Raw genomic sequence first — 17,236 nt, 5'->3', positions numbered from 1 at the left:
TTTTCGAAGCCGATCTAGCATTGGAAGCTCTGCAGAGGACACAACTAACAACTGCTGTGAAATGAATGGGTAGTGACCTCACCCATAGACTTACTATGGGGCTTTTGTTGTCAGCTGTGTCCTCTGCACCCACCTCCACAGCGAAGCCGCAGCTGACAGCTCAGTGTGGGATCGGGTCAGCTCGGCCTAACAGAAGGTATGTGTACTGATTTCTTCTTTACAGGGTTAGATAGGTTAGTGTTAGATGGTGGATGTCTGTAGATGCAGGGATTTTAGTGTAAGGTGGACTTCTATTTTCAGAAAACATGCTACAGTCATGTGCAATCCAATATATTAAATAAGCTTTGAGCAGAGATAACTTTTCTTGAAAACTGCAGAAGTTATTTTGAATGGTGACCATATGTTACAAGCCAGACAATAGAGATATAGGCAAATTTCACCATTGACTACCTCCTTGGATTCGTTTTTGTTGGTCACTGAGTCCACCGACAAAGTTATTAAAGACAAACAGGGGCTTTTAGAAGGTGTGGAGTGGTTGGGCAAGTAAATCTACAGGACTAAAATTTTGCATCAGCTGCAAATCTTGTAATCCCAAAGTCTGTAACAAGTTTACTTTAAAGTGGTTGTAAACCTCAGACATGAAATATGAACAAAGCACACCCTTCTCTGCTGCATACTTGTCTTTGTCAAAAGCACTGAGTGTGATTTATTTCTGCTGCCTCATTCCTCTGTTGTATGCATGAGTTGCTTTGACAGCTTTTCCTGACTCCAATACATAATTAGTAATGGGGGTGGAGAGCTCCCGCACACAGCTGTGCATGTTGCCTGTGTACTGTGTGGGTGTGGGGTGGGGGGGTCAATGCTCAAGAGCTCTCCACGCTGACTTCTGCAGTGTGAGACTTCAGATCCCCACCCCCTGCTTTTCAAAGCTGAGAAATCACATGTAAAATGTGTGTTTTAGAACACTGGACAGGAAAGATGACTTCAGATAAACAGATACAACTTATGTAGAAGGACTTGTTTTATTTCTGTATGTAACCTGAAGCTAGTCACATCTATGGATATATGTAAGGGTTTTTAACCACTAAGTCTAAGACTAAGTCTAAGCCTAGGCAATTAGATCTCATCAGCTTAACTGGTTACTGACAATCGTGTTCTTAGGAGCACACTGATTACAGTGAGCTGTGAGGTGACTGCCAACAAGTAATATTATTTCCTATTAGCAAAGACTTTGAATGGATTTTCTAGATTGAGCCTTTTTGAGACCATCCACACACATTTCAGTTGACTTTAAAGTCAAACGTATTAAATAAGTAGTCATTAATGGCATCTGTACTTAAACCTTTACATGCCAAATCAGGTGGAAGCATGACTTAGCAGACACATGTATATTGCCTGTCATATCTACTTATCCATCTGCAGAGACATAACCTCAAAATAGCGGAATATGCCTTTCACTAGTAGGTAATTGCAAATCATTTAATATATTGAATACTGTTTTAATAAATATTTGTATACAGCAATGTGCATAGCCAATTAATTAATGTGACATTATATGTTTGGCTGTGCCATATGACACTAGCTGAAGGGAATGCTGGGGGTGTAATATGTACATGCAGCTATTGACTAGTTCAAAGCAAATAGGTTTTTGCCTAGACATGTAATAGTACCTGGCTCCACGACTGAATAAAGTATTATTGTGAGTTGAACAAAAGATAAAATAAGCTTCTTTTCTGGCATTGGTGCTCTTGACCATTATTAAACTGGCCTTCCAAATAAGCAAAATCCCAAGTTTTCTGGCTATTACTGATTGTCTGTGTTTTTTTTTTTTACAGATTTTATTGAGCGTTACAGACAAAGAATGAAGGAATTATACTTGTCTTCTGAACCACTAAGCAGTTGTATACGCAGAACCCTTTTGATTCCAGAATGGAGGACACAGCACCTAACACCAAAATGTACAATAACAAATGCTAAGGAATCAGACGCAATATCATCTGAACAGTTGTTCACCAAGGACTCCAAGAAATTGACCTCTAGGAGAATGCTCCTGGCAGGAGAAGCTGGAATAGGGAAGAGCAGCTTCTCTGAAGGTCTTCAGAAAAAATGGGCTCTGAGGCACCAGGAAATTATCTACGACTGTGTGATCTATTTCACTTTTGCTGAGCTTAAGTCAATCACAACGCCAATAAGCCTGCGACAGCTTCTGATCTATAAATGTAAAGAGGTGATGCCTGTTCTACAACAGCTTTTTGAACCAGGGAGGCTTCTTATTATATTTGATGGAATGGATGAATTTAAAATAAAAGAAGAAATTACGTTCCCCGGGGCCAGCATCAACATTGACTCTCAACTTCCAATAGAAGATCTAATTTTGAGTATTTTATCCAAAGTTCTTCTACCTAACACAGATATCTTGGTTACTTCACGCTTAACTAGTGTAAATCTGGCCATCATAAAGGAGTATTTTGAAAGAACATTTATAATAAAAGAATTTTCAGATGAAGAAATCAAAGAATTTTGCCAGAAATCTTGTTCAGGGGATGATATCTCCCAAATTATTTGCCAGTTTATAGATGAACACAACTTGTCCAGTCTGGCTTCCATCCCTCTTCTCAGCGGTGCATTGTGTGAACTGTCAAAAAACCGTGGTTTATCATATTATAAAGAAAAATTGAGTACCCGCAGTGAGATGATGGTGTCACTTCTTAAGCTATGCCTACAAAATGTCCTGTCATGTGACCTTGAGGAGCCATGTTGTGCCGCAGGAGTAAATGTTCCTGACAGATTAAGAGACGTTGTTAAGCAAGTAGCTTTCCTGTCCTATAACAACCTTGTTAATGGCAGAGAAGAAATTTGGGTTCAGAATCTGTGTGTGTCCTGTGTGCATACCCAACAACTACTGCAGGAATTATGTGTGTTTTTTTTCAAGAGGCTACCTATCGGTGATGTTCTTCAGTATAGGCATGCTAGCATTAGGGATATGTTTGCTGCATTACATTGTGTTTGGGAAGTCCATAACACTGGAGGGGCAAAGGAATGTGTGGATTGCTTAGATTTTTGGGTCTCAGGAACTCTTCCTAGTGAACAAAGTACCATCTCTGTTTTGCAGATCATTCCTTCAAAACACAGTGCTGAATTTCATAACTTCATCAGTTTTTTCATGGGTTTTATGAATTACAAAGACATTGACAGCCTCACTAAGGAAAAAAGAGAGTTAAATGGCTATGAAGTACTTATTTTACAAACCTATTTCGAAAACTGGCTTAGAAAAGAGCCTACTGGGGCAGAGCTTCTAAAACTTTTCCATTGTATTTCTGAAATACACAATGATTCAGTTACTCAACATCTTTCCAGCATGTTTACAATTGTTGATTTATTTGATACACCACTAAATGCTCTGGATATTAGAGCGATACAATACAGTTTGGAGAAGTGCAGGTTAAAGAAACTTAACTTATCCTTGTGTGACCTCCGAGATGAAAACCTTCAGCGTTTAGAGAACATCATCAGGAATTCAACTCAGGTCCTGTAAGTATATGGATTACAAATCATCAAAATATAAAGTAAGCTAAATTTTTATATTGTATTATGTTTATTATTAGTACTAGATTGGGCTAGACTCCAGTGCAGAGGGACTTTGAAAGAGGGCATTTGAGAGTTAACTTTCATTCAAACAAGTTATCATCAATTGTCCAGCAGATTCAAGCTTGTCTTGCAATTATAAGTGGATGTCATTTACAATAAAACTTGATTCTTAGGCCGCGTACACACGCGCGGACTGTTCGCCCAACTTTGTCCGTCCAACAGTTTCGGCAAACAGTCCGCTCAAACTTAGCATGGACGGACATGGCCACACACGACGGACGAACAGTTTGCTGAAACCGTGCGCGATGACGTGAACGGCACGTACGACGGGACGAAAAATACGACGTCCTATACACTGCAATGCAACCTTCCGACGTGGAAATCCTTTCTGAGCATGCGCGAGACTTAGTTGGCTGAACAAGCCTACACACGAGCGAACAGTCCGCTGAAACCTTGTTTCAGCGGACAGTTTTTCGGAATTTCCGTAAGACCTTGTTCGGCCAACTGTCCGCTGAAACTGTCCGCTGAAGCCCCACACACGAGCGGACTGTCCGCCCAAACACTGTTCAGCGGACAAGGTTGGGCGAACAGTCCGCGCGTGTGTACGCGGCCTTACTTGTGTCTGCCTACAGTCCTGCCACCTGACTGCAAAATGTTTGTAAGCATCTGTGATGGTTTTATCATTGCAATTGCAATGATAACACTTTTTACAGACACAATTGTAAAAATTGGGCCAAGCCATATTTTATACTGGTATAGAATTACTTCTTTTTTTCTTATAGAATTATTGATAATTTTTATTCAATTAACATCAATAGGAACATCAAATCTGCTCACTCAGGGGCTTAAATTAATTGTAGCGATAAATACAAAGAAAGTGCCAAGAAAATAGGAAGCAAAAACAAAGACTAAACCTAACAGGTGTAAACAAATGAATAAAGAGGTTCAGCTCGGATCCACATGAACAGCAACATCAGACAAGCAAAACTTCTTAACAGTAGTGCAGTATGGCATATATGCCCAAAAAGTGAAAAAAAGATGTAGGAACCCTATAGGAAAGAATGGTTGGTCAGAAACACCCAATGCTGGCTGGGGGAAGTGAAGGGAAGATTATAACTGAACTCCTGAAAAGTTGAATGCACAGATAAAAAACATATATGTTTAATGCTTTAGTAAATTTGATCAGTCAAGTTATGTATACCCATCTGCCACATTGCACAGCCAGGAAGATCTTGTTGCTATTATTCTGTATGGTTCAGCTATACTGCTACTTGAGTCACCTGGCTGCTGGTGAAGTAGTGGAATATCAGGGCATGTCAGGTGTGTAGCAGAATTTCGGTGTCCAGTTTGCATTACTCCTGTGGCTACTGATCCCAGCATCACCTCTTAAGGCACTACCAACCTGCCTGGCTGCAGATGCCTCTTTCACTAGCCCTCCAAGCTAACTTCTTATCACAGTCCTCCAAACTGACACTCACTCCTCCACCCGGGTGATTCTCAGGAGATCTCCCAGATGTGCTGACCTGCTCCCACTGTCCTCTCCTTGCTCCTGTGCCTCCAGGAAGAGCTCCCTCCATGTGTTTTGGTAGGGTCCTTCCAGCCCCAAACCCCAGCCCCCCCCCCAGACTACAGTGCACCCTCTAAGGCCACCAACAGCCTCCTCAGCACTCCATCTCCATCTTCCACCTAACTGCCCCTGCTGGCATGGCCCATGCCTATTTATGAGGTGAACCTGCCTTCTGCCAGCCTTTTGCTGGGGACTGGTCGAGGCCCTCATAATTATGCATGGCAGCCCCTCCTACCTCCCACCCTCCAGCTCTGGAAGTTTTTCCTGGCTTTTACAGATTATTCCTCCAGTTACTGTTCTGTCCTCTAGTATGGCAGAGTCTGTACCTTGAAAATGATATTGTTCAAATGTACTGTAACCATATAAGCAGGAACACTTTTGGAGTCTGTTTACTTTTAAGCCCTTTTATTTCTATATAAAAAAAGATGAGTGATTGTTTTTTTATGAGATTATACTATTTAAAAAAAAAAATAAATAGCCTTTTTTGGTTATCTTAGATTAACCTCAAATATGCTTACTTCAAAATCTGGAAAAACCATAAGGAATATTCTCGAACATCCAGAATGTGCCATAACAGAACTTTTGTAAGTAACACTTTCCCCTCATCTATTAATAATGTAATAATCAATGTTTATTGACATTTCAAGTTGTTTTCTAATATTTTTATTGATACTTTTTTTCAATTATCTTTGTAGCAACTTAACAGGAGAAACAAATGCAAGTTCTATATATAAAATCCTTGTTCCTTAGTAGTGGTCTGACAAGCAGACCTGATTGGATCACCCATGTGAAAGGTGCCTTAAAGTAAACTAAAAGCAATTTTTAAAATAATTTTGGATAGAGTGTTAGCTCTTGTACACACGGTCGGAGAATCCGTCGGAATGTGTCCTATCGGACCGTGTTGTCGGATAATCCGACTGTGTGTGGTATGCATCGGACTGATTCCGTCAGAATATCCGTCGGACCCAATTTTCCAACTTGTTGGAAATATTTCCCGACCAACTGGCACGATCGGACATACTCCGATCATGTGTAGAGAATTTTGATCGGACCAAGTGCCACGCATGCTGAGATCAAATTCCTACATCAAAGCTATTGGCTACTAGCATGAATGTAGTCCCATCGTAACGAAATTACGTCATCACGTTCTGAAAGATCGGATTTTTCGACAACTTTGTCCGGCCGTGTGTATGCAACAGTTTTCGGATAAGATCCGACGGACAAAATCCGACGGATTTGGTTGTCGAAATCTCCGACCGTGTGTACAGGGGCTTAGAGGGACTAGAACATCCGTCCAGTTTTTATTGCTGGCTGTGCTCCCATTAAGGAGATTCACCGTGTCTATTAGTCCTGTTTACCAATATCATTGAAAGTGACAGTAAAAGAAAATCCCAAATTTCGAGTTGATATCTGAACACTAATAGAGGGGATAGCTTCCAATGGGGACACTAGCTCTGATGACCCTCACTTTTGAGCGGGTAAATGGAATCGCCATTTATTTATCAAACATTTAGTTATGATTATCAAAAACATGTATTCTGATTAAGCAGAGGTATTTGTTGCAAATGTCCAGGATGTATGTAAAAGCTGTCTTGGCTGTGTCCAAGGGCCATTCACACCTCCAGCTGTGAAAAGTTATTTTCCCAGAGAATTCTGGAAGTGATGTCTAGGTGCTAAGTGACCATCTGTTTATCAATGTAAAACACCAACAAATTGCATAGGCCTACAAAGAGGCTCACAAGGTACCCCCACCCCCTTTAGAATGTATAAATGTTTTTAGGCTCCCAGCCTCAAAGAACAATTACATCACAATGTACTGTACTGTATACGTTTGCTCCTCTGCCTATGGCTAAAAATATAGGCTTGAATATGAAATACATCTTTTTGAATGTGGTTCAGCAGTCAACATGTTATTGGAATCCCCTAAGTTCTGAGATTTCCCTATCACTTTGTAGGGATTTCCTCTCACTTTCTTTTTTGGCTATTGGACAGAAATTGAAATTTTCAGAATGGAACATAGAGGGCAAAAGAAACCTGACAGTGGTTGTAACCCTCCCTTTTTTTTTTTAAGTTTGCACTACCTTAAGCTTATTTATTTATAGTTTATTCTCATGTAAACACAGAGGTCGTAGTTTACATGAAAATTAGGGCCCGTTCACATTTGCCTTGGTCTCCGAAGAGCAATCTATGTTCAGAGTGCTCTTCAGAGAGCATTTTACAGGCAGTGAAGAGTCGTTATTTCATGTCCTTACAGTCTGCTTTAACTCCTTGAACGCTGCAGTAGTGCTCCACAACCATGTGCAATGCATGCATTTACTTGAATAGCTTATGCTCTGCGGATGCTACACGTGCAGAAAACAAAAGGGGAAATAATTTCTGCAAAAGTTGCAGTTTTAAAAAGAAAGGTCATTTTTAATAATATTATGACCGCTTTCACCAAAAGTCCTGCATGCTACATCTTTGGTGTGGTTTCAGAAAATGCACCAAAAATGCAGGAATGTAATAAAAAGTCTAAGGGAAACTGGGTAACCTGCATGAACACTGCAGGTACACTGCGCTGCATCAGCACTCTGGCCAAACTGTACCATGGCAGTTTGAAAGCAGCATAAATTACAAAATGGCAATTGTATATGCTATAGCAACATTTTTTATTTGCTATATTTTGTTTTCATGAAAGTGGAGTTACCCTTTAAAGGAGTTGTAAAGGCAGAAGGTTTTTTTTATCTTAATTCACATCTTTTGTGTGCAGCAGCAACCCCAGTACCCACCTAATTACTTACCTGAGCCCCATCTCTCTCCAGCGATGTCCACAAATGTCTAAGCCGTCCAAGACACTCCTCCGGATTGGCTGAGAAACAGCAGCGACGTCCTTGTCTCCCGTGGCTGCCAATCAAAGTCAGTCAGCCTATCAGGGGAGAGAGGGGGCGGGACCAGGTCGGGGCTCTGTGTCCGAATGGACACATGGAGCTGTGACTCGGCTCCAGTGTCCCCATAGGAAGCTGCTGACTGTGGGGGCACTTGATAGGAGGGAGAGGCCAGGAAAAGCAAAGAGGGATCCGAGAAGAGGAGGATCCGGGCTGCTCTGTGCAAAACCAATTGGTTTGTTAACAAGACTTTACAATCACTTTAACCCTTTCTCTACCAGATCTGTAAGGCATACAGACCTACAGCACTACTTTCAACTGGCCAGGTCCATATGTCATGCGGACCTGTATTCCTCCTTGTGCTATAAGCTCATGGTCACTTAAGTGACCATGCAGTTATAGTAGAATTGTTCAGCAGACACCACTGAACAAACTGATAGCTCTGATCAGTGGCTGATAAGCCCCTGGTCAGAATTATTTATCGAAAAATTTGACCCCCCCATCCCTGCCGCTGCATCTCTGCACTGCACTCGCACTGATGCTCTCTGATTGCTGTCAGGATGGAGAGTGAGGGAGGGGGCTGGTAAACATGTGTTTTACCAGCCCCCTTCCTTTCCTTAAGGAATGCAGTCAGTGATCAGGACAGATCGCTTCTGTATTCATTCATCACTGGTACATAGTAAACTGTGTTTACTATGGTTCAGTTTTTGAATGAAACATAGTAAACACTCTGTACTATGTTTCATTTTGTGAATGAATAGGAGTCTCTTTACAGACTCCTATTCATTCATTTACAATGCTGTGCAGGCTGCAGAGAAAGCTCTGAAAGCCATATGTGAAAAATTAAAACCTCCAGATTTTTAGAGAAATGTTCAGTTTTCATCATTTCACAAACAGGTGCAATTTAAGATTGACAAATATTTGTTATTTATTAACTCAATACAGGTTAAGCTTTTAGCGTGTCTTTAGCAAAAATATCAATTTGATAAACATTTGCGCAAATATTGATAGGCCTTAAAAATCAGTAGCACCTTCTTTTTACTCTACTGGTCATGTGCTTTCAGAAAATATATGGTTTGAGGGGTCTTTTACAAACTCTGAAAGCTGTAAGTGAAAAATGAAACCTCCAGATTTTTGGAGACATTTTTTTATTTTCATTTTTGCGTAGGTTAGCATTTTACCATTTCCCAAAAAAGGCGCAATTTAAAATGGACAAATATTTGTCATTATTTCAATCAATACTGGTTAACCTGTTATATTTAGTAGGGATTTTGTAAAATTTGCTGTGTTTGTATCTGCCAATAATGATTTTAGTGTATTTTTAGCAAAAATATAGAGTTGATAAACATTTGCACAAATATCGTGGGACCTTAAAAATCAGTAGCATCAGTAGCATCTTGCTTTTACATCTACTGGTGATGTGCTTTCAGAAAATATATGATTTAGAGATTCTTTTACAAAATCTGAAGGCTGTAAGGGAAAAATAAAAAACAATGGAAAAATTGCAAAAATTGTCTGGCCACTTAAGTTTAAAAGTGGAGTGCAGGGCCTGGAAGGGAAGGGGTTAAGCTGTAATTATGTGCATGTGAACGGTATATGTAGGGAAGTGAGACCTGTCTAAGATATCCCTGGTATCCGTGAAAATCTTTTACCTGTCTGATTGGGGGTCCAAGGAGTATGAATTCATTGCTTGGATCGTGGAGTCACACATTACATACAAGCTTAAAAAGACCTGTAGGGGTCTTTATCTGAGGCGAGAGGCTGGGGCAAACCACTGGCGCACTTTGGATGGCGGAAGTTGTTTTTGATCATAAGCACCTTCATTTATGAACTTTTTCTGATTTGAGCACTTTATTTTATATTGCATTGTCACCTTAAACACTGTAGCACCTTAATGGTGCGTGAAGATTGCGTTATTGGATGTTTATCTTCAGCACTGCCACTTTTATATTTTGCACTTTATGATTAATTGAAGATTCATTTGATGTTATTGCTCATTGAATGAGTGCCTCATCCACCTATATATAAGCTGTAATTGTGTTATTAACATATTTTCTTTTTCATTTTGTAAACTTCTCTGACTAATTGTAATGTGCAAAAATCCACAAACAAATCAGTAATCATGGGACAATGTATTTCATTTGTCCTCTATGTGACCACAGATTTAATTAAACAAAAACTTACAAAATCTTCTTTTGGACTTTCAGTCTACCAATAAACCAACTTGGTGAGCAGCAAAAAAATGAACTTGGTCCAAATGGTGTGCAGCAAATTTGGGTGGCTTTTGAAAAGAACACATCAGTGGAAACATTAAACTTACGTGACAATTATATACAAGATCCTGGAACTGAAAATATGATTTCCAGCTTGGCACAGAACAAGACTCTTAAAAAACTCATGTGAGTATTTGGTTTAATATATATATTTTTTATTACTATTATTTATTTTTTATTGTATCAAAATATCGACACACAGAATTTTCCTTAAATTCAGAAAAAATAAGAATATTATTTAAATATATTTTCAGAAACTGTTTAATAAAGTATGGGATCCTTGGATCAGATACTTAACCAACAATCCCAGAACAATCACTAACCAAGACCTTTCCTGAGTGCCATAATTAGGAGCGTGGAGTTCTCTCCCCCCTCCCCATCCCCTCTCCCTCTGTCCCCCTGTCCTCCTCCCCAGTCTTGCCTTATAGTCCCACTGATCCCCTTTTCCTTTCCTTTTTTATCACTCTGTCCTTTTCTTTTCTTTTCTTTGAGACTCTGGTATAGAGGAGTCGGAGTTGCGCCTCTCCATGATATGGAGGACGGCCTCCCCGAAGTTAGTGTGGAGGCGGGTGTCTCCTGAAAGGGAGGACGTACTCTGAGCCCTATCATGAGAAATTGATGTAGGGATACAGAGTATGGTCTAATGAGTAAGGTGGAGGATCCACCATATAGTTTGCTATAAATCAATGTAAACAATGCAGACAAGGCAACGTTGATAATAGAACCATTGATAAATGGCCTTGAATTAGTGAGAGGTAATTGTTCATGCCTATACTATATGTTAGACGGACTATAAAAACTGTACACTTTATTGCAATAAGGCAAAGGTCTTTATTGTCAAAAAACTGAATAAAAATGATGGAAACATAAATAAATTTTCAACCCCATCGCCCCCCCCTAATCCCTGTCCCCACCCCCAATTTTTTTTTCTCTAATTTTCCTTTTGTTTCATTTCAACCAGTGTCCCCTCACCTAGCAGTTTGTAGCCTCAACATATCTCCGCTGTTTCTTAAACATCTTCCAATTTTTCCTTTTATTTGTAAATCCCTCCATATCTTCTTCCTTGCTGTATCTCAAATATTCCATGTTGTATGTCTCCTCCGTTCCACTGATCCAATCCCTTATTTTGGGGCTTTCTATTTCTTGCCAATTTTTAGGTATCAAACTTTTTGCAGCATTCATCATGTGAGGTATCACTGAGTGTCTATATTGCCTTATTGGAATTTCCAGCCCGTGGAACAGACACATCCACGGCTCTTTATGTATTATGATGTTAGTAATTTGTCTCGTCCCATTGTGCATTTCGAAGGGTAGGGAAGCAATTCCATTGATGTTTACGGTTGCCGTTGGATGTTTATATAGTACTTTGATCCATTGAATCATCCTTGAGTCTATTCCCATATTTTCCAACGTATTCATCATAAATCACCAGTCCACTCTGTCGAATGCCTTTTTGGAGTCTGTCGACAAAAGTAGACCTGAGTTAGTTCCCTTTCTGATTTTCTGAAGTAAGAGCAATGTTCTCACACGTTGTCTCTCCCTTCTCTTCTTGGGATAAAACCTGCCTGGGCAGCGTGGACCAGGTCGGTCATTAGGTCTTTCATCCTTGTGGACAAAACTTTCTTGAATAATTTTGTATCTGTGTTCAGAGATATTAGTACTATCTTCCCCTCCTTCAGAATGATTGTTATCGAGGCCAGTAAGGCTTCCCTACTCATCTCATACCTTGTTCCCAAACCATTCATATATAGGTATAGTTTTGGTGTTAAGATTTCTTAGAATTTTTTTAGATAGTAAGTTGTGAACCCGTCTAGACCTGGGCTTTTTCCTCCTCTATTATAGGTGTCTCTAGGGAAGATACTCCAGTGTCTTCGGTCTCCACTCTGCTTTGTTCACCTCCTCTTCATTCCTTCTGTTTCAGGGGAGGGTGAGGGGGTGGGCCGGTCAGGACACAGTTCGGGTGCGATCCACTGGCTCGCCTTCAGATGCTAGAGCTCCTATTCCTTGGCCGGCATATGGCCTATGCTGGGGAACGTCCCCTCGGCAGGATCCAGTCCTGTCATATGTCGATCCAAGAGGCTGTTATGCAGGGAGCCACCGCAGCTTTTCACACCGCGGGTCTCCTGCGGGTCTCCCCAGAGTGCCTTCTACACGCTCCCGCTCAGCGCCATGATCAGGCCCCTCCCCCCAACAAGGAAGCGTCACATCCTATAGTATTTGGTTTAATATTTGATTTCCTTAAAGTGATAATAAAACTTAGTAGTAAAGTTAAAGTGGTTGTAAAGTCTAAAGCCCTATACACACTATCAGATTTTCTGATGATTTTTGTCTTCAGATTTACCAAAACCATGTAGTGCAATGGCCTGCCTGATTGCATACAACTTGAAACTCCTAAGGTTTGACCTCATATTATATGGTTTTGGTGAATCTGAAGGGAAAAATGGGGGGGGGGGATAGCTCAAGTTACACTCTGCAAAGCTCGGTGAGGAGAGGTCTGAGAGCTCATTGAAGGGAAGGGACACACCCCCTTCACATAGCACACAGGAACAGAGTTGAGCCTGTCAATCAACTGAAGGTCCCTTCCCTATCACCAATTTTATCTTGGTGTCGAGAAAATTTGTCAGAAGTGATTCAAGCTGATAGCAGAGCAATGAGGGAGCAGACAGAATTGTAACTTAGTGCACTTAATTGAGAAAAATACACAATAAAGAGGGATATACTTTGTGTACATTTAATGTCTGAGGTTTACAACCATTTTAACAAAAAAAAATGTCCCTCTGCAGATTACTGCAGGTTAATGCCATAATTGGTAGCACATTATGACAGCCTTATCTCACAAACGAAGCCATCCAGCGACATGCTGTCACCACTCCTGTTGCTTCCATCATCACCTGGTCTTCCTTTCCGGGTTTGTGCTCTCCAAACGTTTGAATGACCAGACCACAATTATGACACTCCCCCAAAAACTGACAATGCCAAAGGTATCCCTGTCCTCCTTCATTCAGATTGGAGACACTCTAAGGCCGCGTACACACGAGAGGATTGTCCGTCCAACTTAGTCCACTGAAACGTGTTTCAGCGGACAATCCACTCGTGTGTGGGCTTCAGCGGACTTTTTCAGCGGACAGTCTGGCGGACTAAGTCTTTCGGAATTTCCGTAATATTGTCCGTCCAAACTTGGTTTCAGCGGACAATCCGCTCGTGAGTAGGCTAGTTCGACGGACTAAGTATGGCGCATGCTCAGAAAGGATTTACACGGCCGAAGGTTGCATTGCAGTGTATTGGACGTCGAATTTCTAGTCCCGTCGTACGTGCCGTACACGTCATCGCGCAAGCTTTCGGCGGACTGTCTATTCATCGTGTGTGGTCAAGTCCGTTCATTCGAAAGTAGGACGGACTATCTGTCGGATTGTCTGACGAACTTAGTTGGCCAGACAATCCGCCCGTGTGTACGCGGCCTAATACAGGAGGTGTGTTACTAGCATACTAGCATAATATGACAGACTTACCTAAAAAATTGATCCCTCCAGTGGTGTGCTGTCACCGCTGACAGGGATTCTATCTTCATCCAGTCATCCTGCCAGGTTCACGGGTTCTGAACGTTAGAATGAGCGATCTGTGATGATGTCATGCAAGTGCATGTGCACGGGAGTCATGGGCATGGCACAGTTCTCTCAATGGACGTCATCGGCTGCTACGTGGTGCACATTTACGAGATGTTCACTTTATCTACAGATAAGCCTTATTATAAGCATACCTGTAGGTACAAGATAAAAACTTTTTTATTTTCTATCTCTAAGGTGAAAAACACACCGCATTTAGGCCCCTTACACACTTGTGTGACTTGTCCTGTGACTTGGGAATGCAAAGTCACGTGACAAGTACCCCATGATTTCCAATGAGTACCATTTATATCTGTGTGACTTTAAGCCACAGCGACTTCAAAGTAGTCCCTGAACTACTTTGGTCCAACTTTGATGCAACTTGAGCTCCATAGACCTCAAGATTACGCAGGTATTGCTTCAAGTCGTGTCAAAGTTGTGTCTAAGTCGTGCTACTTTTAGTTCATACAAGTGGCCTTTACTAAAGCATATCTCAACCCTAAAAAATAAATGTAATATATTGCAGCTCAGCAGTCCTTAAATGTGGTGGTTTAATTTGTCTTTTTTTTTTTCCAGGCCTTTTCCTTTTGTTTTTGTCTGGTAATGGTGCTGATAACACGCGTTTCTCTATTGTATCAAATAAAGCAGAGTTCCACCCAAAAATTGAACTTCTGCTTATCCACTCCCCCCCGGTGTCACATTTAACACCTTTCAGGGGGAGGGGGAGCAGGTACTTGTCTAATACAGGTATTTTCTCCCACTTCCTGCAAATCTGCTGTGATCTACGCCTTGTCTGGCCCCTTCTCCCACCCACCCACTGTCTTTTGGGAGACACATAGGTCTCAGAAGACAGCAGGGACCAGTCAGGACGCGCAGCGCAACTCGTGCATGCACAGTAGGGAACCAGGCTGTGAAGCCGCAAGGCTTTACTTCCTGATTACTTTACTCAAGATGCTGGCATCTCCACCTGGGTGGCAAGGGACGAGTGAGCTTCGGGTGAGGACATCGCGGGCGCCCTGGACAGGTAAGTGTCCTTATTTTGAAATAATTTTGACGAGGTTGCTAAACTACCTGCTGGATCCTGTTCCCTCGCAAATGCTACGTTCACCCTCTGGCTCTATGCTACACTCTCTAACCCACATCTTCAAACTCTCCCTCTCTTCTGGCATCTTCTCCAACTCTCTAAAACATGCACTTGTCAGACCCATACTTAAATAGCCCTCACTGGATCCATCCAATCTTAATAACCTATGCCCCATCTCCTTGCTACCCTTCTTATACAGACTCCTTGAATGTCTGGTCTACAACCAACTGAGCATCCACCTAGCTGATAATAGCCTTCTTGATCCCCTTCAGACTAGATTTCATCCTCAACACTCCACAGAAACTGCTCTCCTAAAACTAACAAACGATCTACTGACAGCCAAAACAAATCTACATTATTCTGTACGCCTGCTCCTGGACCTCTCTGCTGCCTTTGATATGGTTGACCACTCCCTCCTTAAAAAAAAAACTCCTTTGGTCTCCATGACTGTACTCTTCGCTGGTTCTCTTCCTACTTATGCAACCACACCTTTAGCGTTTCTTACAACTTTACTTCCTCCTCTCCTCTTCCTTTCTCTGTTGGGGTCACCCAAGTTTCTGTTCTTGGACCTCTCCTATTTTCAATCTACACCTCCTCCCTGGGTCAGCTGAGAGCCTCCCATGGCTTCCAATACCACCTCTACGCTGACGACGCACAAATCTATTTCTCTACCCCTCAGCTCACTCACCTCTGTCTCCTCGCGTATCACTGATTTACTATCAGATATATCAGTCTGGATGTCACACCACTTCCTCAATCTCAATCTATCCAAAACCAAATTTATAACCCCCCCCCCCCCATGCCCTTTTCTCTTCCCCTGATCTCTGTCAAAATCGATGGCACAACTATAAACCCAGATACGCACAACTTACAATCACTGTCCAAATCTTGCCACCTCAACATCTCCAAAATACGCCCCTTTCTAACAACAAAGCTCTTAATCCACTCCCTGGTCATCTCTCGCCTCGACTACTGCAAATCCCTTCTCATTGGCTTACCTCTACATACTGTAGTCTATCACCTCTTCAATCAATCATGAATGCTGCTGCCAGACTCATCCACCTTACATCGCTCTGTGTCTGCTACCCCTCTCTGTCAATCCCTCTACTGGCTTCCGCTCACCCAACAAATTAAATTCAAGATACTAACAACTACTTAGCCATCAACAATTTAGCCCCTGCTACATCACTAGCCTAGTCTCTAAATACCAACCTACTTCTCTTCGTTCCTCTCAAGACCTTCTGCTCTGAAGCTCCCTCATCACCTCCTCCCATGCTCGCTTCCAGTACTATTCCAAAGCCTCTCCAATCCTATGGAATGCTTTACCTCAATCTGTCCGCTTATCTCCTACTCTATTAGCTTTTAGATGATCCCTGAAAACCCTTCTCTTCAGAGAAGCCTACCCTACCCACACCTCAATCTGTCCGCTTATCTCCTACTCTATTAGCTTTTAGATGATCCCTGAAAACCCTTCTCTTCAGAGAAGCCTACCCTACCCACACCTAACAACTGTATTTTCATTTTCTCCATCAACTTACCCCCCACAGTTATTACCTTTTGTTCCAATTGACCCTCCCTTCTAGCGAGCAGGGCCCTCTGATCCCTCCTGTATTGATTTATATTGCAAGTGTACTGTCTGCCCTCATGTTGTAAAGCGCTGCGCAAACTGCTGGCGCTATATAAATCCTGTATAATAATAATAATAATTTTAAAAGTTAGCAGCTACAGTATTTGTAGCTGCTGTCTTATAAAGTGGTTGTAAAGTAAATTTTTTGACTTTTACCTACAGGAAAGCCTATAATAAGGCTTACCTGTAGGTAAACAAAATATCTCCTAAACCTGTATGGTTTAGGAGATATTCCCCTCGCAATGCGTCACTGACTGCAGCGGTGCATGCGCACAGGGGATTCTTGGCTGGAAGCCCGGCAGACGCCGGACACTGCCGGGAAAAAATCTCCTGCGCGCAAGCCAGGGAGTGATGATATCATGGCTCCGGCCACTCACAGCGCCGGAGCCGCGATACCTGGAAGAAACGCAGAGGGAACATGTCAGCTCCCTCGACGTGGATCAGGCCAGATGTCGGGGCCTCGTTCTAAGGTAAATATTTCATAATGAGCTAGTATGCAGTGCATACTAGCTCATTATGCCTTTTCCTTTGCAGGTGAGTAAAAAAAAAAAAAAAATTCAGTGGGTTTACAACCGCTTTAATTTTTTTTTTTGCCGGAACTCCTATTTAAGCTACAATATATAAAATGTTT

At 41.7% G+C, this 17,236-nt stretch overlaps 1 protein-coding gene across 3 annotated transcripts in view; it reads left to right on the top strand.

The window, feature by feature from the left end:
- LOC143962635 (NACHT, LRR and PYD domains-containing protein 1 homolog) overlaps window positions 1-17,236 on the top strand; it is a 59,931-nt gene that overhangs the window by 36,680 nt on the left and 6,015 nt on the right. For all 3 annotated transcript variants that reach the window (XM_077471962.1, XM_077471963.1, XM_077471964.1), the window contains 3 exons: window positions 1,836-3,531; window positions 5,653-5,739; window positions 10,227-10,418. In XM_077471962.1, coding sequence (XP_077328088.1) covers window positions 1,836-3,531; window positions 5,653-5,739; window positions 10,227-10,418 — 1,975 coding nt within the window. The remainder of the gene's footprint in view (window positions 1-1,835; window positions 3,532-5,652; window positions 5,740-10,226; window positions 10,419-17,236) is intronic.

This window comes from Lithobates pipiens, unplaced genomic scaffold (genome assembly GCF_037356315.1).
Source record: "Lithobates pipiens isolate NorthernLeopardFrog02 unplaced genomic scaffold, aLitPip1_a1.2 Scaffold_8, whole genome shotgun sequence".
In the NCBI taxonomy this organism is placed as follows: Eukaryota; Metazoa; Chordata; class Amphibia; order Anura; family Ranidae; genus Lithobates; species Lithobates pipiens.
The sequence above is the reverse complement of the archived record's forward strand: the minus strand, read 5'-3'. Positions and strand labels throughout refer to the sequence as shown.